The sequence below is a fragment of the Capricornis sumatraensis genome, chromosome 9 (assembly GCF_032405125.1).
Source record: "Capricornis sumatraensis isolate serow.1 chromosome 9, serow.2, whole genome shotgun sequence".
NCBI lineage: Eukaryota > Metazoa > Chordata > Mammalia > Artiodactyla > Bovidae > Capricornis > Capricornis sumatraensis.
The window spans coordinates 7,369,538-7,392,819 of NC_091077.1; the positions used below are offsets into that span (position 1 = coordinate 7,369,538).

General features: G+C 54.4%; 1 protein-coding gene across 1 annotated transcript; it reads right to left on the reverse strand.

Annotated features, from left to right (window-relative positions):
- Positions 1 to 356: 356 nt before the first annotated feature.
- Positions 357 to 23,139, reverse strand: COLGALT1 (collagen beta(1-O)galactosyltransferase 1). Its single transcript, XM_068979746.1, has 12 exons — positions 22,877 to 23,139; positions 21,441 to 21,551; positions 20,573 to 20,690; positions 14,367 to 14,501; positions 12,997 to 13,201; positions 10,842 to 10,961; positions 5,774 to 5,850; positions 5,586 to 5,692; positions 5,213 to 5,345; positions 3,522 to 3,649; positions 2,552 to 2,758; positions 357 to 2,353 (listed from the first exon to the last, which is right to left on the reverse strand). The coding sequence occupies exons 1-12, from the start codon at positions 23,137 to 23,139 to the stop codon at positions 2,086 to 2,088; spliced, it is 1,872 nt and encodes a 623-aa protein (XP_068835847.1). The 3' UTR covers positions 357 to 2,085.
- Between the last annotated feature and the right edge of the window lie 143 nt (positions 23,140 to 23,282).

Here is a 23,282-nt window from a genome sequence, read left to right on the forward strand (position 1 = left end):
TTTTCAAAATATGTATATATTTGCACCATGCACATGGGTAAGACTGAAAAGTTCTGTCACCAGAAAGTTAAGTTGTTGTCTCTGAGGAGGTATGATTTAATTTTGCTTTTTTTCAGTTTGCTTAGCTGTAAATTCTCATTTCTTCACTAGAATCACACACCATCTGTTATTTTGTAAAAGCCTCCGGTATATGCCTCCAAGCCCTAAGGGCTTAAGAATCTTGAAAACGTTTTAAGTATTTGACCCAGAAAATGTACATGTTGTTGAAGGTGGATAAATGCCCCACCTCCCTCATCTGGGGGCTGGGACCACTCTAAGGTCAATGCTATATATTGCTCAGCCCCATCTACGGTCCCCAGTTACTGGTAGTTAATGGCTCACTGTCACAGTGTCGGACACAACTGAGCGACTGAACTGAACTGAATGGCTCACTGACGACCCCTGCAGGACTCCTTCCCGCTCTTCTTTGCGTCACCCTGGTGGCTATCTGGGGGTCATCTCTTGGATAACTCAAGTCCTCATCTCAGGGTCTATTTTTTTGAGACTCCAAACTATGACCGCGCCCTCCTCATTCTGTCCTCTGAGACAGTCCTGTAGCTGACCCTATAGGGTAGAGTGCGGCTGGCCGTCTGTCATCCCTGCACTATGCTGGGTAAGTTCCACAGGGCGCGTTGGGGCACCAGGCTCTCATTCCGCCCTCACCTGCCTCACTGGCTCCCCGCCAGCACCTGGTCTCCTCCCACGTCTTGGCCTGAAGCAGGGGGTGGGGAGTGTGGGTGGTGTGTAGGCAATGAGCAGACCATCGGGCCAAGAAGGGAACACAGATCTATGTGAAAACCCAACCAGGAACATTTAATAAAAAAATAAGCAAGTTATCCAGAACCCGACCGGGACAGCAGTTAGTTACCCCTCAGAGGACGAGGCACCGCTGGCCGGTTCTGACATTCGTTTCAGGCTTGAAGGCACGGTGAGTCCTCCAGGCTGTGCTGGGGGACGTCCTGCCCAGGCCATGGATAGCGCCCCAGTGCAGCGGAGCCCGTCCGAGGCCCCAAACACATGATCCCACCAGAGGCTTGGACAAAAGAATGCCATCAAGTAGGTAGACCACACCTGAGATGCAGGGCAGGGCGGCCAAGCAACCGAGGACAGGGGGGTCCTCGCCCCCTCCAGGGGGGCTGGGACTAGGGGAGCCTTGCATGAGGGCGGGGGGTCACTGAAACTCGTGGCTCTGCTGAGGGAAGAGTCACCCCTGCTCCTGGGCAGTGGTGGGGGGATGTTATGCACACACATTTCAGGTGGTGGGGGCGGTGCAGAAGAGGAATCAAACTCAGTCAGCCCCACCGGGAGTCCGCGAGGTCAGGCACACAGCAGGCACTCAGTAAGTGCTCACTGCATGAAGAAATGGAAGGACTCGCCCACCTCTGTGGGGGCTCGAATGCTGACTGAACAGCTGTTGTCCGGTTTCCTGCTTCACTAGCGCAGGAGATGCTCTCTGGATGTGTGAAGAAACCAATTAGAGTGAAAAGCACCTTGATTATCTTCCGCCCTAGCACCACGCTCAGCTCCCGGGCACACAGCAGGCACTCCATAAATGCACTGAGTCGGTAAGAACTTTTGTGTCACAAGTACCGGGCACAGAGTTGGTGTTCAGTATGTGTTCAGACAAATGAAAGTATGCCTCACTTGTCCCAGAGCCTGGGATGGTGCCTTGCATACAGTAGGCACTTAATAAATACTCGCAGGAATTGAAACAGTGAATGTGTATCACTAGGGCCTGATTCTTGATGGGGGATCGATAACGCTTGCTGACTGACGCCATCAGCAAGGGAACCTGGCACCCTGCGACCAATCCAAGTGTTGGGTGCACCCAGAGATGAACAGTTCCCACCCAGGCCGCCTGGCATACAGTAGGCACTCCATTAATGCTGCCTGCGTGCACGTGATTGCTGAGCAAGAGCCGGCTGGACGCCGCCCAGTGAGGGGAGCCCTCCGGGGCCTGCCAGGGGCCACAGGTCCCCGGTGGGCGTGTGGGGGCCGGGCCAGCGACCGCTGCTTTGGCTTCACGGCCACCGCCCCTCAGAGCTCTCAGAGCTCATCCCGGGCGGCACTGTCCAGCGGGGACTGGAGCACGTCGGAGTTCTTGGCCTCGCGGCTCAGGGCCTGCTGTTCCCGCATCTTCTGGGACTTGGCGCGGTCCCAGTCGGTCTTGACGTGCTCGTTGTTCCACACGACTGAGGTCTCCGTGTCGCTCACGTACCCGTCGTCCCCTGTGTAGTGCGTGGGGTAGATGAGCAGGGGCTCCACGGAGAAGGCGCGCAGGTCCCGAGGGGAGAAGTGGGCCTTATATTCAGACCTGCAGGGGAGGAGCGGGGTGGGGGTCAGAGGCAGATGGAGACAGAAGCGCGTGGCGAAGGGGACTCATGAAGGAAGCGGCAGAGGAAGAAGGCAGAGGAAAAGCCCCCTCCTGGGGCCCGCGAGCCTCACACCCCCTAACCAGGCCAGCTGCACAGCGAGACCCCAGCTCCCCTTGCCCACTGCCACCCCCGCTCACACTGGGTGCTTGTCAAACATGACTGGCAAGAACTCGTCCACAGGCAGCATTTTGGAGAGCGGCCGGGCAGCCAGCAGCTTGCGGGCGCCTTGCAGGGAGATCACGTAGGCCAGGGTCCAGTACGAGTAGTCGGCCTCCACCAGGTTCCTCACGCGGGGCACAGCCTTCTCGGGGTGCTCCACCTGCATCCGCTTCCGGCCCACGTAGCTGGGGTGCAGAATGGGGGCTCTCTCACCCTCCGCCTGTCTACCTGCCCAAGAATGCTAACCCAGGGAGCCACTGAGCCGCTGTCAGACCCTGGGGTGGGGGAATTGGGGAGCACTGCGGAGGCTGGTGTGACTGGACTGGGTAAGAACAGGTCCACAGAAGTCTAGGGCCCACAAGGAGCAGAGTGCGACTGAGAAAGAAGCTGCTCTGGGTTCAGAGGGCAGTGGGACGGGTGGGCAAGGTGGAGGGTTCAGGTGAAGCGGTCAGGAGTGAAGGGGACCCATTACTACTCATTTTAATGACACGCTGGTGAGTCTGAGGCTCAGAACCCGGATCAGGGCTCTGCACAGGGGAGGGATGAACCAACCCACCTACATGAGACTGTTCTGGAAATACGTTGGCCACCCTCCACTTAGAAGTGGTCTAAGATCCAGGCTCCCTGGGCCACACCCCACGCACCAAAGGCTCCGCCCTGCTTCCAAGCCTTGACCACACCCACCCAGGCCACACCCCCAAGTTCTTTAGCCACACCCACAGGCTTCCAAGTCAAATCTCAGCCACACTGGCTAAGTAAGAGGAAGGCCCCAGTCAAGCCTCCAAGCCCCGAAAGAGCTGGCAGGCTTCCAAGACCCCCGACTTCCAGGTCAAGTATGAGTCCTCCTGCCAACCTCCCACAAAACCCAACCTATTAACCTGCAAAGGCCCTCAGAGCTAGTCTCCAGGCCACACCTCCAAGTTCCGGCCCCACCCAGGCCCGACTCACATGAGGTCCCAGTCCAGACCCTCCCGCTCCACATCCCGCATAAGGTTCATCAGTCGCCTCTTGAAGAAGATCTCGAAGCGTAGGTCATCCTCAAACACGAGGGATTTCTGCAGCCCGCGGTCCACAACCTGAGGGAGGAGGCCCCGCTGAGATCTTGGAGAGATCAAGCCCAGGCTTGACCCCAAAGCCAGTTCTTAAGAGGTCTGGGGCACCATAAAAAAAGCAAAACACACACACACACCCCACCAGAAGTTCAGATCCACCTCTTGGCCAAAACCTTCTCCTTACCACTTGGAAGCAGACTCCACAGCCTCAGCCTGGCTGCCCCTTCCCACCCCAGGGCCTGGGCCTGCCCTGTGCCTTTGATACAGAGCACCCTTCTCCCATGCAGCAGCAGGCAGGATCCCTCTCACCCTGCTGGCCTCAGTTCCAATGTCAACTAAAGAGATCCTTCATGACTATCACCCAAAACTGCTAGCTGAGGACGATTCATAACCCTGGACCTCTCCTGTAGGTGCCTCTCACTTATTTCAACGTTAGTCATTTCTCTGTGGTTTTAGCATCAGTCTTCCCAGCTCCCAGGGCTGTGAATCCCCTGTGGGGGGCTGGGTGTGCCTTGGGGGCTGTCGTGTCCCCTGGACCAGCATCAGGTTGGGCACGCAGTCGGTACTTGACAAATCTTCCCTGAACGAATGAACTTGATAATCTTCATGGCTGAAGACTCTCTTCTTCATCTGGGAAAACGAGGCTCAGATTGGGAAATGCCTTCCTTGCTCACAGAGCTCACCCCGCTCAGAGGCAGGGCTGGACTTGAACCTGGATCCCCTCTGGCTCCACAGCTTCCTGGACACTGCAACCTTTGCCCCGTACCTTCCATGATGAATGTCAGACAAATAGAGCAACCTGGGCGAGAATGCACTGCCTCAAACACCAAATGTGGCCTCAAGTTGGATGGTTCCAGGTTCAAAGCCCCATCTGGCATCCTTGCCCATCATAACCTTTCCCTCCTAGGGTGTCTGATGAGCCTCTGTGGCTAATGGGACACCAATGTGTGGGCTGTGCACTAGTTAACATCACTGTGGCTGGTGCTATTAGTAAGCTCTGAGCACGGTGCCCAGGCTCTAGATACTTGACAGTGGCTGGGTATGAAGAGGCTTCACTTGGAGGTCCCGGGCCTCAGACCCCACCTGTTTCTACAGTCAGGCTCACCCCTCCTCAGATTCAGGACTCACATCTGCACAGTGGGAAGATGGCAGCTGCCCCACCCGGGGTTCAGGTGCCACATTCACCCAAGCAGAGAGGCTGAGTGTCCTGCAGTGGTTTGGGAAGCCTGCCTGGGGTGCAAGGGATTCCCTTCCTGAGCTGTTAAGAAGCCCAAGGAGGGGACTTCCCTGGTGGTCCAGTGGCTAAGAATCTGCCTTGCAATGCAGGGGACACGGGTTTGATCCCTGGTAGGGGAACTAAGATACAGCATGCCGTGGGACAACTAAGCCTGTGAGCCACAACTAGAGAGGCCGAGTGCGGCAACTGGAGAATCCCCTAGCTGCGACGAAAAGCCCCCGTGTGGAGGGAAGATTCTGAGTGCTGCAGTTAGGACCGGAGGCAGCCAAATAAATAAAAATCATAATACATAAGAGTTTTAAAAATAAAAAAAAAGGCTGAGGAGGGTCCTGCACCCCTGCCAGACGTACCTCCTTCCAGATGTTATAGTGGCTGAGGAAGCAGCCCAGTTCGCCCTTGGTGAGGGGCCGCCCATGGTAGGGGTCCCGGTAGCCCGGCAGCATCTGGATGCCCAGAGCCTCCACCTGGCTGGTGTTCATGGCTCTGCAAGTGGGGAGGGGTGGGGGGCAGAGGAAGGCTGTATTTATCCACAATCCCACCAGTTAGTGAGCCTCCCTTCCCCACCCTCCCCCAACCCATCCCGGACCGGATGTGGCCTGCCTGGGTGTGGTCTGCAGGTCTGAGCACCCGGCCAGCGTCAGACCAACGCCCCCTCCGCGGGGCCATCAGGGTGGTCTATACCCACCCGTGGCGCCGCTCCTCCCCCAGCAGGGTTCAACTCACTTGCCGTCCACAGCCTCCACCAGCCGGCACGCTATCTCCTGCTCTTCCAGGGCCCGCAGCATGCGTTCCCGCCGGTCCTGCCGCCGCTTCAGGTTGATCATGAAGACCTGCGGCCCACAGCCTCTGTTGGACCCTCTGGGCCTGGCCCCCGGCTTCCGGCCCCCACCCCGAGGGAAGGCCCAGCCTACCTCGTCAAAGCCCATCTTGTCTGGCGTCTTGGTGGCCACTGAGATGAACCGCGAGGGCTCCGAGGGTGGGTGCTTCACTGGGGGGCAGCAAAGCCGAGGGGTCAGCAGGGGGTCATGGAGATGGAGGGCTCCAGCCTCGCTCCTGATGCCCCCTCCCCAACCTCTGCATGGCTCCATGTCACCCCGGGCTCCTCAGCCTGATGCTAGAGACCCTGCCTGACCCAGCCCCGCCCACAGAAGCAGTGCCAGTCTCTCTCCTCTGCCTCTTACACACTCTGGCTGTTGGCACTGCTCCAGACTTACCCACCCCCTATTCCTGCCTCTGGACCTTTGCACATGCTGGGCCTCGCTGAAACCCTGTTCCTTCCTCGCTTCCTTCTGAGTTATCAGCTAAGATGTCTTCTTGGGGAGGGGGGCGATGCACCAACAGGAGTCTCCTGACCTCCCCAGGCTGAGTCAGGTACCTCTCTGGAGGCCCTCACAGCACCCAGCTTTCCGTCAAAGCCTCATTCGGCTGCCCTAAGTCCCAATTCTCTGATTATCTCCCGTGAGCTCCACCAGACGGACACCAGGTCCACCCACTCACGTTGGCTCCCTGGCACCCAACAAGGAGCTTGGCACAAACTCATAAATCAAGCAAAGGAATGACATTCCTCATCTGTGTTGTTGTCCAGTCGCTCAGTCGTGTCCGACTCTTTGTGACCCCATGAGCTGCAGCACACCAGGCTTCCCTGTCCTTCACTACCTCCCAGAGTTTGCTCAAACTCATGCCTATTGAGTTGGGGATACCATCCAACCATCTCATCCTCTGTCGCCCCCTTCTCCTCCTTCCCTCAGTCTTGAAAATGGACTAAAAACCTCTCGAGGTTTCTATCATGAGGCGATGCCATGAAATCACACGTTATTTTGGGTTAAACTGTGTCCTCCCCCCAAAAGATACACTGGCATCTTGATCCCCAGTACCTCAGAAGGTGACTTTATTTACAAACAGGATCTTTAATGAGGCCATTAGGGTGGTGGGCTCTAATCAATATGGGCTTTCCCGGTAGCCCAGACGGTAAAGAATCTGCCTGCAATGCAGGAAACCCAAGTTCGATCCTTAGGTCAGGAAGATCCCCTGGGGAAGGGAATGGCTACCCACTCCAGTATTCTTGCCTGGAGAATCCCCTGGACAGAGCTGCAGTCCATGGGGTCACAAAGTGTCAGACACAACTGAGCCACCAGCACATATACACTTGGCATGTAATCAGGATGATTGGGGTCCTTATAAAAATGGGAAATCTGGGCACAGAGCCCCCCACGGAGGGTAGACGGGGTGAGGACACACAGGGAGCTGGCGGCCCTGTGACTGGAGTGGCGCCTACAAGCCCAGGTATGCTAAGAATCTCAGGGTGGTCATGAGCGCTCCCCTTTTAGCTGCTGTGGGCAGTGCTCAGACCACATCCCCAGAGCCCTGTCTTGGCCCGTCCCTGATGGCTTCCCATAGAAGGATAGATCCAGGGGGACTATGAGCCTGCTGAGGCCCAGAAAAGCCCAGCATGCCGGTGAGCGTGGCATCCACCTCCCCAAGAACAAAGGCCCTGTGTGAGCTAGCAGGGCAGACACAGGCCCCTCTGTCTGGGAGAGGCCTGGGTGAGGCCCAGAGTCCACCCGGAGCCTCCCACCTCGAAGCCTGGGCCTCTTCCTCTAGGGACACTGCACCCTGAGGCTTCTTCCCATTCGGGACCCATCACAGCTTCCTGCCACCCGCTGCCATCCTCAGGGGACCCTGGGACCCAAAAGGGCAAGGCTTAGGGATCTGAGAATCCAGCTGCAAATCACTCTCCCTCTCTTTCTCAGTCTCTGCCTGGCCCCCTTGGGGTGTACGTGTGGGAAGGATCTGCCTGTGGGAAGTGGAGGTATCTCTTTATCCTGTCTTATCAGTTCTGGGCAAATAGAGCATATTAAGGTCCAGAGAGAGCAAGGCAATGCAGCTATGTCACAGTGATATAAAAATGCAACACCCCTAGGGACTTCCCCCGTCGTCCAGTAGCTAAGAATCCGCCTTCCTGTGCAAGGGATGCAGGTTCAATCCCTAGTTGGGAAACTAAGATCCCACATGCTCTGGGCAACTAAGCTGGCACATGGGCCCGTGAGCTACAGTGGAAAATCCCAGAGGCTGCAACTAACTCCAGACACAGTCAAATTAACCAAAAAAAAAAATGTAACACTGATAGACCTATCATAGGGTGAAGGATTAAACTTGACCAGAGAGGTCTGGCCTTTGCTCTCTGCTCCTGGGTAGTTGAAGACCTTGGAAATGTCTTTGTTTATTTCAGGCCTTGGGCCATAATGGGTATCTATGCCAACAGTGTAATTTAGCGGGGGTCTCGGCTCAGGCTCTACAGCGACTGGAGACGGGGGTCTGCCACATGGCATCAGCTGTATCTGTATGAGCCCCAGCATAAGCCCACGACGCAGAGGCTTGGGGAGCAGCCCGGGCTGGCAGTACACCATGGATGTTGCCATGTGCTAGCGCTGGGAGAAGCAAGCACTGTCCATGTGACTCCGCAGAGAACGGACACCAGGAATCCCTGTGCTTGGAACTCTCCTGGATGCTGCCCCACGTGCCTTTTCCCTTTGCCAAGACTGCAACTTGTGTCTTTTTGCTGTAATAAATTGTGAGTTTAATAGCCTGCAGTGAGCTCTGAGTACTTCTAGTAGATGACCCAACCTGAACATGTTCTTGGGGACTCCTGATGTAACTGACGTAAGAAGTGAGAGCAATCTGGTAAATATCTCCTAACTTTGCACCTACAGAAGCATGTCTAGAACTCTCTGCAATGCTGGCAAACAAGAAATGCCCTAAATGCCCCAGAGAAGATGGGTAAAGTGACCTATGACACAGCTAAGAGTAGATAAATCTGTAGCTGAACATCTACATGGAATACGAGACAGCAAGGCAAGGGAATGAGTCACAGCCACACTCAGCAGCCAGTGACGGCACAGACAGGGGCGCTGAGGGGGAGATACCGCACTTGAGCAGCGCACGGTGTGATTCCGCTGACGCGAAACACAAAATGGGAAAGCCTGTCAGCCGGTGGATTCGGGGCAGTGGGGACACGGGAGGGTCAGGGCTTGGTCTCCATCTGCGTATAAAGGGATATAAAACAATCATCACTGCACACCCATGACCCGTCACTGCTCTGTGTGCTAAGACTCAGAGAACAGGCCTTACACTGAGCCAAGTGTATGGGGCCAACTGGGAAAGACACTCCATGAGCAGGCAGGGAAGGGAGCAAGTTGCTGGATTCCCCCATGAACAGAGGGCATCTCTCCGAGGTTTTCTGTAAGCTTGAAATTTTATTGTAAGAAAGATCTTTGAACACATGTAAAATCACATGCATGGCCTGGGACCAGGTACCCACATACAGGTAGAGAGAAAAGAAGGTTTTCAGAAGAACTGTAAAGAAGGATTTGCACAAATATCTGAAACTTCCAGACCCTCCTTCTATCTGTCCTGGGTGATCTGCCTGAGCCCACAAAAAAACAGGAAAATATTCATGCCTCTGTTGTGTTTGAGTTTATAACAGTGGAGTGAACAGTTTCCTAACCAGAAACAAGAATATACGTGAAAATTTAAACTAGGACCATTAATAGTAGCCACAGAGAAGCTTCTCAGGGTCCAATCACCAAAAGGAGTTGCCAATAAGCAGAGACCCACCTCTTGTGACTATGGCGGGTTTGCCGTGCTGGGCCTGGGCAACCGCATGGGACAGACACTTGGGTGTTGGGGGCAGGAGGGGGTCTTCGCCCTGGTGACCTTGCAGCCTCCAGGTGTTATCTCAAAAGACCCGAAGTGTTAAGTGTTGGTCGCTCAGTTGTGTCTGACTCTTTGTGACCCCTGTGGACTGTGGCCCACCAGGCTCCTCTGTTCACAGAATTCTCCAGGCAAGAATATTGGAGTGGGTAGCCATTCTTTTCTCCAGGGGATCTTCCCAACCCAGGGATGGAACCCAGGTCTCCTGCATTGCAGGCAGATTCTTTACAATCTGAACCACCAGGGAAGACCCCAAAGCCCCCTCTAAACAGAGAGCAGAGTGTCATTCCATCTTCAACCACAAGGGGGAGCCATAGACAGAACCTTCTAGAAATGGATGGGGTGATGGGGACTGAGCCCCAGGACAGGGGCCTGGCCCTCCAATCCTCTCTCTGTGCAGTGGAAGGAAATGCTGTGCTGTTTCACAGGCCTTCACAGGGAAGTGGGTGCTCAGCACAGGGCCAGGCCCCCACAGGGGAGGATGTTGCTCCATTGTCTGGTTGCTTCAGAGACTCCCCAGCTAGGGCAGAGGCCCCTTCCTCAAGCAGCCTCAATGGTGGCTCAGCCCTGTGCACTCAGCCCACCTCACCAGAGGTACAGGTGCTAATATAATAGCTTATGGACTTATTTGTATATGTATTAGAAAGACATCAGCTTGCAACCACAGTAAAAACACATATTAAAGTTTCCTTTTCAAAGTGTATTCAAATAAAAAAAAGAAAGTGTCCGATAAGATAAACGTTAAACAAATAGTGGGTCTGGGGGCTGGCAGGGGCATGGGTGATGAAATGGCTGACACAGCCACACACGTGCAGGGTCATTAGTGAAACCTACTTTCCACGGCTCCTGCCTACCCCTGGGGACAAGACCCACTCCTAAGTCCAATGTCTGATGCCCCCACGGTGGCCCTGCCTGCTGGCTCTGTCCACCTTCTGCCCCACCAACCTTGCCTGTGTCCTGAGCTCACAGCCCCTCCAGCTGCCCAGCTCCTGCACATGCTGCTCCCTCCAGCTGCAATCTCCCTTCCAGCTAACTCATCCTGCATCTTAATGCCACCCCCACCAGAAAGCTCACCCTGATTTCCCCAAGCATGCCATGCATAGCCGCTTGCAAGCCATAAGAGCGGGGGCAACTGTTCACACTGGATTCTCAGTGCCCGGCAAAGAGACAGATGCCCAACAGACACTCGATCAGCGTTCACGGACAGACGCGAGACGGTGGGGAGAGGGAGGCAACGTGGCCCTCCCGGGGTGGTGCGGACAGACTCACCCATGACCTCCAGCTGCACGTGCATGAAGCTCTCGGCCTCGTCCTGGAGGGTGCTGTGTGACCGCAGCGGCACCGGCAGAAAGCCGTACACTTCCCTGTTGCAGACGTACATCTGGACCTCTGGGGCCAAGGCAACACCGATGAGAACTGAACACAGAGCAGTAGGGCCGCGGAGGCAGCCTCCTAGCAGCAGCATTAGCCTCACTGCCCGGCGTGGGGCCGGGGCATAAATGGGTCCAGCTGTTCCCAGCAACTGGCAGAGACCACCCCAGCACTCCATCTGGGAACTGCAGTCCGAAGAAGGGTTCACAGTGCCAGGCGAGAAGATAAAAAAACCTCCACCTTGCATGGGTACTGACCGTCCCTGCAGGCTTCCGTGACAAAGCAAACCACAGAATGGTGGGTGAACGGCAAATACTCACATTTACGCACAGAAATGAGATGCAGTTGGACAAACCGTGAATATCATTACCTCTGTCTGTTTGTCCTTCTCTGAATAGCTAAAACATTTTTTTGAATGGTTTAAAACTTTACAACAAGTATATATATATATATATATATATTTTTTTTTTTTTAAGTGATAATCCCAGTGAAAATGATTTTCATTCAAGGTGTGTGGGTGCTAAGTCGCTTCAGTTGTGTCTCACTCTTTGTGACCCCACGGACTGTAGTCCATCAGGCTCCTCTGTCCATGGGATTCTCCAGGCAAGAATACCGGAGTGGTTGCCACGCCCTCTTCGAGGGGATCTTCCCGACCCAGGGATGGAACCTACATCTCCTGAGGCTCCTGCATTGCAAATGCCTTCTTTATTGCTGAGCTACCAGGGAAGCCCTTCATCAGAGGGCCAGATAGTAAATGTTTAGGTTTGTGGGGCAAACTTCTCTATCTCAACATCTCAAGTCTGGCTTCAGAACGTGCCCAGAAAGGGCATGGAAGCTCTGCGCCCCTCGCCACACCGTGCTCCATGCATCTCTTCCTGCAGGTTGTTCCGGGACTATATACACTTTTATAATAAATAGTAACCTGAGCGGCTTCACTTTCACTTTTCACTTTCATGCATTGGAGAAGGAAATGGCAACCCATTCCAGTGTTCTTGCCTGGAGAATCCCAGGGACGGGGGAGCCTGGTGGGCTGCTGTCTATGGGGTCGCACAGAGTCGGACACGACTGAAGCGACTTAGCAGCAGCAGCAGCAGCAGCAGCAGTGAGTAAATGAGTTTCCTGAGTTCTGAGCTGCTCTTGCAAATCAGCAGAACCCAAGGAAGGAGCTGTGAAACCTCTGATTTATAGCCATTTGGTCAGAAGCACGGGGGCTTCCCTGGTGGCTCAGTGGTAAAGAATCCACCTGCAATGTATGCAGGAGATGTGAGTTCTATCCCTGGGTGGGGAAGATCCCCTGGATGAGGAAATGGCAACCCACTCCAGTATTCTTGCTGGAGAATCCCATGGACAGAGGAGCCTTGCGGGCTACAGTCCATAGGGTCGCGCAGTCAGACACAACTGAGCGACTGAGTATGGAGTAGAAACACAGGTGACAACCTGAACTTGTGGCCAGCATGTGAAGCAGGAGAGGGGTCAGTATTGTGGGCCTGAGACCTTAACCTGTGGAATCGGATGCTATCTCCAGGTAGACAGAGTCAAAATTGAAATAGAATTGAGCTGAACTATCAGACACCTTGCTGGTGTCCTAGAATTGCTGGTTGGCATGGGACATTACCCCATCTCCAACATACACACACGGGAGTTGGATCCTAGAACCCAAAAGACATTCCAGCTTGGGTCCATATGAGTGAGTACAGATGGTGGGCTGCATTTGGCCCACGGGCCATGAGTTGCTGACCCATCTTTAAAATAAATGACAAGTCAGCATTCAGTGTTCTCTTTCTCTTAAAAAAATTTTTTTTGCCCTAAGTATACAATTAGAGAGCAATTATGGTCAACTATAGATAATTGGAAGAATATAGGAAAATATCAATAAAGAGACTTAAAAGACCTGGAGAGTGAAATCACCCAGCAGAGCCAGGGCTGGATATAGCTGCACCTGAAGTCATCGCTGTACTCTGTAGTGCTGGTTCTGTGAACCTTCTGTGGGCTGAGAACTGGTCCCCAAGAACCAGACAGACACCCCATGACGGCAAATCCCCTGTGGGCTCACCTGCCTGCTTGCAGGAGAAGGCAAAAACAATGATGTCATCAAAGGACCAGGTGTAGTCAGGGTGCGGAGGGTAGAAGGCCAAGTTCCTGGATGCCGCCTTCCGCAGGTCGATCAGGAAGGTTGAGTGCACCATGGGGACTGCAAAGCAGCCCCGGCGGTCCCGCTTGCGGATGGGGATGTAGGCAGGCGTGCGCTTGTAGTAGCCCTGCGGGAAGTGGAGGCAGAGTTCTGCGTGGGGGTCCCTAAAGGGCAGGCTGGAGACCAGAACAAAGGGAGGCCCAGGACACCTGGAGAGTAAGACCAGCTGTCAGCTTCTGGCTGCAGTGGCCATTCCCTGAGTGCAGAGCTCTGGGCAAGGCCAAGCAGTCTCCAACCCCCAAACCTCAGTCGCTGGGCAGTGGCAGAGAACACAGGGAAATAGTCACTCACAGACCCAGATCAATACTTCTGATCAGAAAGGCAGCATTTGGGAAGGGAAATTAAAAACCTGAAAAGGGACCAGATACTTGAGCTTCTTTGATTTTAAAATTAAAACACCAGAAGCAGGACTTCAAAAAAGTCAGGGGGAATGTTTTAGAAGTTCTAAAAGCTTCTGGAACAATCTGGAATTGTTATCTATCTTCCTTGTACCCTTTACAAATTGGAATTGTTAGCATATAAATTTAGACTTCTATGAATACTTTAAAATATAGACACCACTGAATTATTCACTTTTAAAATGGTGAACTTTATATTCTATGAATTATGTATCAATTCAAAACAAAAAGACAGGAAGAGATAGGACAGGTCAGCATCCTGGCTCTAGCCACCTGGCCCCCTTCCGGTGGCACAGCCCTGCTCCAGCACCTGTCCCTCACTCCCTCTGGCTTTCCCTGCAACCCCACCCTCAACTCTGGGGTGGGGTGATCAGAGCCTGGCATTTTTCTGGCTTCAGTAACTGGTTCAGGTGGAGAAGGAGACTGGACAAGGTTCAATCAGAGTGAACTAGCTGAATGCTGCTGGAATTATTCCCCAGGAGTTTGAAAATGAAGTCTCTCAAGGGAAGGAGGAAGAGGAGTGTTGGCTGAACACAGGGATCAAGCCTGAAGCCCTACCCTGGCGCTACCACGTCCTAGCGATGTTTGCACAGGCAAGTCACTCCCCCTCTCTGTATTTGTGTTTCTGCCTCAGGGTATTGGTGGCCGGGGGCAGTGGGTGGGGTGGAAACAATCTCAGACCATCCCCTAATTTAAGGATTGTCACAATGGTGTTTATAAAATTTTCATGATGAGGCAGCATGGTAATAAGCTAGATTTCAAACCCAGCCCCTACTTGCTCTGTCCAGCCCCCGCCACCCCCAGGCCCCTGCCCTACCCCAGCAGCCCCCTGACCTGGGATGTCATCCCACACCAGAAGTTGGAGTATGCAGCCCGGGAATCCAACATGGGGGCCACCACCGTCTTATTCTCTGCGATGAGCAGGGTCAGTGTGTCAGGGTTGAGGATCAGGTTGTCGGCATCCACAAACTGCAAAACACCCAACGTGGCATCAGCATGGGCCATCAGAGTCACCTGGGCTGACATCAGCATGGGCCGGCAGAGACACCTGGGCTAGGCCACGGCTTGGAACAGCTGGAGCCGAGGCCAGAGTCCCGGGGGCCTGGGGTACCCTGAGCAGCACATGCGGCCTTGGAAGCCCCCGTGCTTCTCAATAGACAGCGCTGACCTAAGTCACCATCAGTGTTACGATCACATGATCAAATACACTACACGGCAAGAGAAGGGATGGGCCCCATGCACAGTGCTGGCGAGACCCCGGAAGTGACAGCCGGTGTACCACGTGGCTCCATTTATGGGAACTTCCAAGATGGGCAGCGCTGGTTGACGAGAAGGACGGTTGGGGCAGAAGCCACCTCTGCAGGGAGGGGCCGGGAGAAAGACACTTTTTTCTATGTGAGTTAAACACCAACCAAAAATTTTGTAAAAATGGGATCTTTATGTAAGGTTCTTTTTTCCCTTTAACACTTTGAACATCGGAGTAAAAAGATGATCACTCATTTGCAGCAACCTGGAAGGAAATTCACCAACCCACAGACAGGGTCATCACGGAGGGGTGTGCGCCTGCTGGTGCCCCCCATAAGCCACATGGCAGAGTTGTTCATCACACAAGCTGGGAACGACTCAGGAGTCTAGCCGTGGAGAATCAGCTACAGAAACTCTGGCCCTGTCGCACTGTCTGGCTAAAGAGTCGAGACAAGTGAAAATCAAGCAACAGAACACAAGTAAGGACCTCTCTATCGACCGGGATGTGAAAGCACAGATCACAGCATATTAGAGAGCTGTCAGGAGGTGGGATTCTTGGTTTTTCTTTTTTTTTTTTAATGCATCTAGTCCACAGAACGTGCTTTCCGTTACTCACGCAGGGTTTTCAGAATGCTCAAATCATTTGCTGCCAACAGCAAACACTAGTACACCAGGCTTCTCCAGCAACAGGGGAACGGCATTCCCACAAGGCGAGGCGCAGCTGGAGATGGGAGGTGGCTGCCCCTTGGGGCAGACCGTGCAGTGCTGTGACATCCCCAGCCCAGCCGCTGCGGACATTCAAATCTGCGACCTTGGAATATACACACGGTGAAAACGGCCAGGACAGTCCGGTGGTTTCTCAGAAGTGGAACGTCGAGTTACAGCGAGTTCACTCAGAGACACAGAATGAGGAACCTGGGGACGTGGGCTTAACGGACATTTGCGCACCATGTTCAGCAGCATTATCTACAGAAGCCAAACAGTGGAAACAACCACGCGGCCGTCAGCCGAGGAAAACAGAATGTGGCCCTTTCACGCACAGAACATGACTCAGCCGTGACGAGGCGTGAAGCAGGGACATATGCTGCAACACGGGCGAACTCTGAAAACACCAGGCCGAGTGAAGTCACACCGCATAGTTTACGAAATGCCCTGAACAGGCCAACGCACAGAAACACTCAGCAGATCAGTGGCCACCAAGGACTGGGAGAATCAGGGGTGACTGCTCACGGGCACTGGGTTTCCCCTGGGGGTGATGGAAGCTAGTTTTGGAACCAGACAGAGGCTGTGGTTGCAAAACACGATGAACGTACTAAAGGCCACTGATCTGTACACTTGAAAAGGGCTAATTTTATGTGACGTGACTTGTACCTCAATTAGAAAAACACAGCCAGAGTGAGTCTCTCTAGGAGGTGACATTACAAGGTATGTTTTTTTTTTCCCTTAAGCTAATTCTTACTGTTTCTTGTGTATTTTCTTACACGTAACACCCACAGTATCCATAAATAGAGAAAGAGGGCTTTTTAATAACGATTTTGAAACACTAGGGACTTCCCTGGCAGGACAGGAGATGTGGATTTGCCTGTCAATGCAGGGGGGAGTGGGTTAGATCTCTGGTCCAGGAAGATTCCATGTGCCTGGTGTAACTGGGCCTGTATGCTACAACTACGGAGCCTGCACACCCTTGAGCCCGTGCTCCGCAAGGAAAAGTAGCTCCTGCTGGCCACAACTAGAGAAAGCCCACGTGCAGCAATGGAGACCCGGAGCAGTCAAAAATAAACAAATAAATGCATGTACTCAGGTACTCAGCCATGTCTGACTCTTTGCAACCCCACAGACAGAAGCCTGCTAGGTTCCTCTGTCCATGGAATTTTCCAGACAAGAATACTGGAGTGTGTTGCCATTTCCTCCTTCAGGGGGTCTTCCCAACCCAGAGATGGAACCTGGATCTCTTGAGTCTCCTGCATTGGCAGGCAGATTCTTTACCATGGCACCATCTGGGAAGCCCCAAATAAACACATAAAGTTATTAAAAAAAAAAAAAAACACTCAACAAATGATTTCACATTCCAATATGGATTACCAAAGCCCTCAGTTAACAAAAATACATCAGTGTGTCAAAAGCTGCTTTGAGTTCTGAACCAGATCCCTGAGTTCCACCCAGGTTTGCTGAGGGAAAAAAGTGAAAACCAGCCAACCTCAAACCATGAGAGCAAAACCCAGGGAGGCAGACAAGGCGGCCCTGGGCTGGATGGTTCCAGGAGGCCTGAGCCCACCTCTGTCCCTCACTGGTTCTGAGACGCCACCCAGCAGGCTGTCACCTCTCTAAGCCTCTATTTTCCCATCTGTAAAATGGTCTGATAAGGCACCAAGTCACAGGGATCCCAGGACGAGCCTGTTACCTCCTTCCTCCTCCCAGGAGATGGCTCTGTCCTCCCCACAAGGCTCACGCCGGGATGTGAGGTCCTTCTGGCATCCAAACATCCAGCAGGGACTGTTCTCTCAGCCTCAGAACACATCCTGAAGCCACAGCCCCCTACCAGCGCCCACCCTGGCCTCCCAATGGCCCTATTTCTGCCCAATCGGCTCTGCCCCCATGGGAGCCACAGGGACTTCTAAAAATCAGAAATCAGAACCTAGCCCTCCCCTGCTCACACATCCTCCATGGCTCCCCATTACCCTCAAAGTAAAAGCCACATCCCTCCCTCTTGGCCTGTATAGTCCCGCCCCCACCCACCACTTCAGCACCACCCCCTCCCTCCATCGCTCCACTCTGGCTACTCTGGCTTCCTAGCCAGTCCCGGAACGCCCCACACTTGCTTCCTGCTCCGTTCGCTCTGCCTCAGACACTGACCCCCAGCTCCCACTGAGGCTGGCTCCTCTGCTCCTTCAGGTCTCCGCCAGGGCCCCCTCCTAAGGGAGGTCCCCAAGCCCTGGTACCTGTGACTGTGACCTTATATGGAAGCTGGGTCTCTGCAGATGTGATTAAGGTGGAGTTCATCCCTCTTACGCTGTTGGTGGGAATGTAAGTCGGTGCAGCCACTATGGAAAACTATGGAGACGACTCAGAAAACTAAAAATAGAATGACCGTATGATCCAGCAATCCCAGGTCCGGGCATATATCCAGACAAAACTCTAATTCGAGAAGACACATGCACCTCCCTGTTCACAGCAGCCCTGTCCACAACAGCCAGGACGCGCAAACAACCCGCATGTCCACCAGCAGACGAGCGGGTCAAGAAGACATGCGTACACACAATGGGACAGTGCCGTGCGCAGCAACAGGCATGCAGCTAGAGAGGCTCCTACTGAGTGAGGTAAGCCAGAAAGAGAAAGGCAGACACCGTATGATATCACTTACACACAGAAGCTACAATATCGTACCGATGAACCTGTTCTATAAAACAGAAACAGACTCACAGACTTTGAGAGCAGACTTGCAGTTGCCCAGCGGGAGTAGGGGTGGGGGTGGGAGGGGTACGGGATTAGCAGGTGTCAGCTATCATACACAGGACAGATAAACAAAAGGTCCCACTGTATAGCACAAGGAACTAGATGCAACATCCTGTGATAAACCACAGTGGAAAAGAATATAAAATAAATAAAACAATAATCACTTTAAAAAAGAGATGGGATTCATACTACATTAGTGAAAGCGAAGGTGTTCGTCTCCAGTCTGTCCTGACTCTGCGATCCCGTGGACTGTACCCGGCCAGCCTCCTCTGTCCACAGAGTCTCCAGGCAAGAATACTGGAGTGGGCTGCCATCTGCCTCTCCAGGGGATCTTCCTGACGCAGGGATTGAACCTGGCTCTCTCATACTGCAGGCAGATTCTTTTCCATCTGAGCCACCAGGAAGACCACACTAGATTAGTGCATGCATGGCAAGCCGCTTCAGTCGTGTCGGACTCTTTGCGACCCTATGGACTGTAGCCCGCCGGGCTCCTCTGTCCATGGAACTCTCCCGGCAAGAATCCTGGAGTGGGTTGCCATGCCCTCCTCCAGGGGATCTTCGGGATGCAGTGATCGAACCTTTGTCTCCCTGAATCTCCCGCACCGCGGGCAGGTTTTCCACTGCTGAGCCACAGGGGAAGCCCCAAGCTAGATTAGAGTGGGCCTTAAATTCAGTGACTGGTGACTTTATAAGAAGAGATCACGTGATCACAAAAGCCGCGCCTGCAGGGATGCTGCTGCAAGCCAAGGAACACCTGAAGCCTCCAGAAGCTGGAAGCGGCAAGGAAGCCCCCTCCCTTAGGTTTCAGACTGCTGGCCTCCAGAAGTGTGAGACAAGAAACTTGCATCATGTCAAGCCCCTCGGTGCTGGCCCTTTGTTACAGGAGCCCCTGAGCACTGACCACGCTGTCCAGTGTCTTTCGGAGCACTGGCCGCCTTCTGATACTTCCTCGTTCGGTTTTGTTTGCTTTCTGGTCACCTTCACCTTTCCTGGGAAGCTAGGAAGGTGGGGCTCAGCTTGTGCTTATGTTCACTGTGTCCCCCAGGCCTGGCACGAGGAGGGCAGGCACGGGGAGTGGCTGATAGCCACATGCTGATTGATACATTAAGAAGGTACTGATCAGAGCTTCCCTGGTGGCTCAGCGGTGAAGAATTCACTGGCCAGTGCAGGAGACACAGGTTGGATCCCTGATCCAGGAAGATCCCACATGCAACTAAGCCCGAGCTCTAGAGCCCATTCACTGTAACTACCGAAGCCTGTGCTCCCTAGAGCCTGGGCCCCACAACAAGAGACGCCACCGCCGTGAGAAGCCCGTGCACCTCAATGAAAACTAGCTCCCACTCGCCACAACTAGAGAAAGCCTACATGCAGCAACCAAGACCCAGTGCAGCCAAAAATAAATAAATAAGAAGATAGAGACCAGGACCTTCCTGGTGGTCCAGTGGCTAAGAATCTGCCTGCCAATGCAGGGGACACAGGCTTGACACAGGTTCAGTCCCTGGTCCAGGACAATCCCACACGCCACAGAGCCGCTAAGGCAACGCACCACAACTACTGGAGCCCACGTGTTCTAGAGGCCGTGCTCCACAACAAGGGAAACCACTGCACCGAGGAGCTCGCGCACCGCAACCAGAGAGTAGCCTGCACGCAGCGCAGCCAAAAAACATTTTTTTTAAGAGAAGGAAAAGATCAAAGCTTGGGGTCTGGTGCATAGATGGGAAATCACCATAGGCTTACTGTTAGTCTGACATTATTACATTCAGCCTCCACAGAGTTAAGCTCAGTGGTCAGTGTCCCCTGCCCACCGCACCAAGTGAGGGGACCACGCCTGGTCACAGGGCCAGGCTGAAGGAGCTCACAGGAGACTCGTGATCTGTGGGCATGTATCCCAATATTGCACTCAAACCTCAACCAGCCCCTTCCTGCCAAGGGCCCAGGAGGAGGAAGTGAAAGTCAGGGGTTAGCAGATCAGTGTCGCCAACATTCCCCAGCCCCCACCCCACCCTCCTGCTTCTTGGAGTCACCCAGAGGTCATCACTGCAACTGGGCAGAGATATCAGATCACCAGTGATGGTGATAAAAGGGGAGATGTCCAACCACAGGGGACATAAAAACCCACTCACTTCTGATGATTAAGAACCGAGGTGGCCTAGGATCAAGACCCAGCTCCTCCACTAACCAGCTGTGTCACCTCTGACAACTCACTTCCCCTCTTAGAGTCTCAGTTTCCCCCTCTGTAAAATGGGGTTAAGGTTGGTCTTTGAATCCCACGGCTCCGCCTTCCCTTGGAGATCTCAGACCTTCTACTGGGGACCCCTGGGTTGGGTGGCGGAGAAACTCACCAGGATGTAATCAGCCCACATATCCCGGGCTGATTTCAGAGCCGCCTGGCGCAACTTCATAACATGCTCGTAGCGTGAGTCAGACCAGTGTTTGGGGCCCTCCTCATCTGGGTAGGACCTGCGGAGAGGCAGCTGTGAGGGGAGACGCACAGGGCACTGTCGGAGCCCAGAGAGGCCTTGAGCTGGCTGAATGTGGGGTAGTCAGAGAGGGCCTCCTGGAGGAGGGGATGTGTAAGCTAAATCTGAAGGCTGGGAAGAAGCAAGGAGAAAGTAGAGGAGGACGGAGGTATGGTATGTCCCAAGTAGGGGACACAGTGTGTGCAAAGACCCAGAGGGGAAGAACGCTTGGAGAGGGGTGAGAGACAAAGGGGCCTCTACTGCCTTGTAGGGACACGCCCCCAACTCTGAGGGGATGGGGAGTCAAAGAAAACTGGGAGCCTGTCCTCCTAGACTCCTAATCTGGCTTGGGCAGTGGGTGGGTACAGAACTAAAGCCTGAAAGAACAAAAGGAACTTTCCACGTCGGCCAAGGGCTCGTGGGAAAGGTAAACAGCTGAGCTAAGAGAGGCAAGGAATAAAGCAGCGGGCGTCCACCACAAAGCCCAGGGAATGCAGGAATTCCAGGTGGAATAAAAAGAGGGGGTAAAAGTCCAGCAGGAGGATTATGGCCCACTGGGGAAGCTGGAGGCAAGGTGGGTAGGTAGCCAGAGCCGGTGCTAAAGGCTGAAGAGCTGGACTGGAGCGTCAGGGGCTGGAGGGAGGGGGCGGGCGTGTCTGTCTCAGGACAATGGGAGCCGTGGAGGGTGTGTGAGCAGGGACACAGCCAGGTGCAACCGGAGGAGGGGACCAGGGCAAGGCCTGGCGCTCACCTGGGCTCCTCCGACGGCCGCCACTCCACAGAGTGGTACAACCCCTTCACAGCCACCAGCCACTCCCGAAGCACTGCTGACGTGTTGTCTGCATTGTGGTCTGTAGCCACCCTGTAGGCGGAGCGGGACAGGGAGTGAAGTGAGGGAGACGGAGGCAGGACAGGCAGCAGTGAGGCCACCAGGGCTGCCACCTACCAGCTGGGCCGCACACCAGCTACACAGCCCTGGGCATGACACGCCCCCACCACGCCCCAGTTTCCTCATCTGTAACACAGGGGGTGAGGACTGGGCCCACTTCCCTGAGTTGTAGAGGGGACTACACAAGATCATTTTGGAAAAACACATTAGATATGATGCCAGTATTCTAGGGCATCTAGGATCTTACAACCATATTTGTTACTAAATATGTACAATTTAGTAAAAATACATTTATATCACACAGTCCGGTCCTGCCTTCTTCAACTCTCTCCTGTGAGCAGTGGAGTTGAAACATTTCTTAAGCACCAACTAAGTGCTTGGATTATCTGGACTGGAGAGAAAAGGAATAAGCCATCAGCTGAGAACTATTCTCCCAAATGAATTGTTTTTTAGTTGCCAACAACGATAACACTGATAACAGTAATAACAACAAAATCGAACAAAATTATTATGATATTCACAACTCGGGCACAAGGGCTTCACACTCATTAACTGGTTCATCTTCAAAAACAACTCAATCAGAGTTATCTTAGTATCCCCACTTTTCAGATGAGAAAACTGAGGTAGGAAGCAATGAGTCATCAGCCAGATTTGTTCCTGGCCCTGCCCCATTCCGCTTCCAGGAAGGACCTGCTCCCCCCATACCCGCAGCCATCCGCCGGGCACCCCACCCACCCACTCCAGTAGTCAGGAGGCAGGAAGTCTGATTCAGGCTGGGCTCAGGGACCAAAACGGCAGCAGGAGCGAAAAGACGTTCAGTTAGTAGAAGTGCAATGTGGGCCACGGCAACGCCCCAAAGCGGGGGGCGGTTCTCAGGCTTCCCAACTTTCAAGCTGTGAATGCTCCCAAGTGGGTTAGGGGGTTAGTCTCGGGCTGCGCGGCACGGGTGATCCCGGATATGTCCTAATGGGAGTGGGGGCAGGGAAGCCAGTAGGCGCAGAACAGTGGCTCGCCCCACCCTAAAGGGGCCAGCGGACTCAGCGCGGTTCCGCCGGTGCTAACGCGGCGGAGGAAAGCAGGCAGGAAGGCACACGCAGCTCTGGTCCGCTCTGATGCGGGACAGCAGGCAGGGCGCGCGCGCGGCGCGGGTCTGACCCGCCCGAAGGAGACAGCAAGCAGAGGGCACGCGTGGGTCTGGTCCGCCCTGCCCAGTGCGAAGACAGAGGGCAGGGCGCGGCGTGGACCCGCCGGGACAGGGACAGCGGGCCTGATGCGGAGCCGGTGGGCGCCGCGCTCACCACAGCGCCGTGCGCTCCCGCGGATGCCGCAGCCGCTCGAGCGCGCCCAGAGTGGCAGGCAGCGCGTGGGCCGCGTTGCGCGCCAGCAGCGCGATCAGCACTCGCGGCGCCTGCAGCGGCGACTCAGGGCTCCAGCGCTCCTCGGGGAAGTAGGCGGCGGCGCCGGGCGGGCCCCCCAAAGGCGGCAGCGCCAGCAGCAGCAGCAGCAGCAGTACCGGGAGCGGCCGCCCGTGTCCTCTGCACGCGCGTGGGGCCGCCGCCATCGCGCCACGAGTCGCCTTTAAGCCGCTTTTCTGCCGGCGGACGCGGACCGCGCCTTAAAGGGGACGTCAGGACCCCGCCCCTTCTCCGCGTCTTAAAGGGGAGGAGAGCTCCAGGCGGAATCAGGCTTTAGGGCCCGCCTCCA

Excerpts from the sequence above, each read along its gene's own strand:
- COLGALT1 (XM_068979746.1), bottom strand. The coding sequence starts at position 23,139 with ATGGCGGCGGCCCCACGCGCGTGCAGAGGACACGGGCGGCCGCTCCCG. Across the intron at positions 20,691-21,440 it reads CGGCCGTCGGAGGAGCCCAG|GTCCTACCCAGATGAGGAGG; the intron begins GTGAGCGCCAGG and ends GCCTCTCCGCAG. Across the intron at positions 5,851-10,841 it reads CGTGCAGCTGGAGGTCATGG|TGAAGCACCCACCCTCGGAG; the intron begins GTGAGTCTGTCC and ends GCTGCCCCCCAG.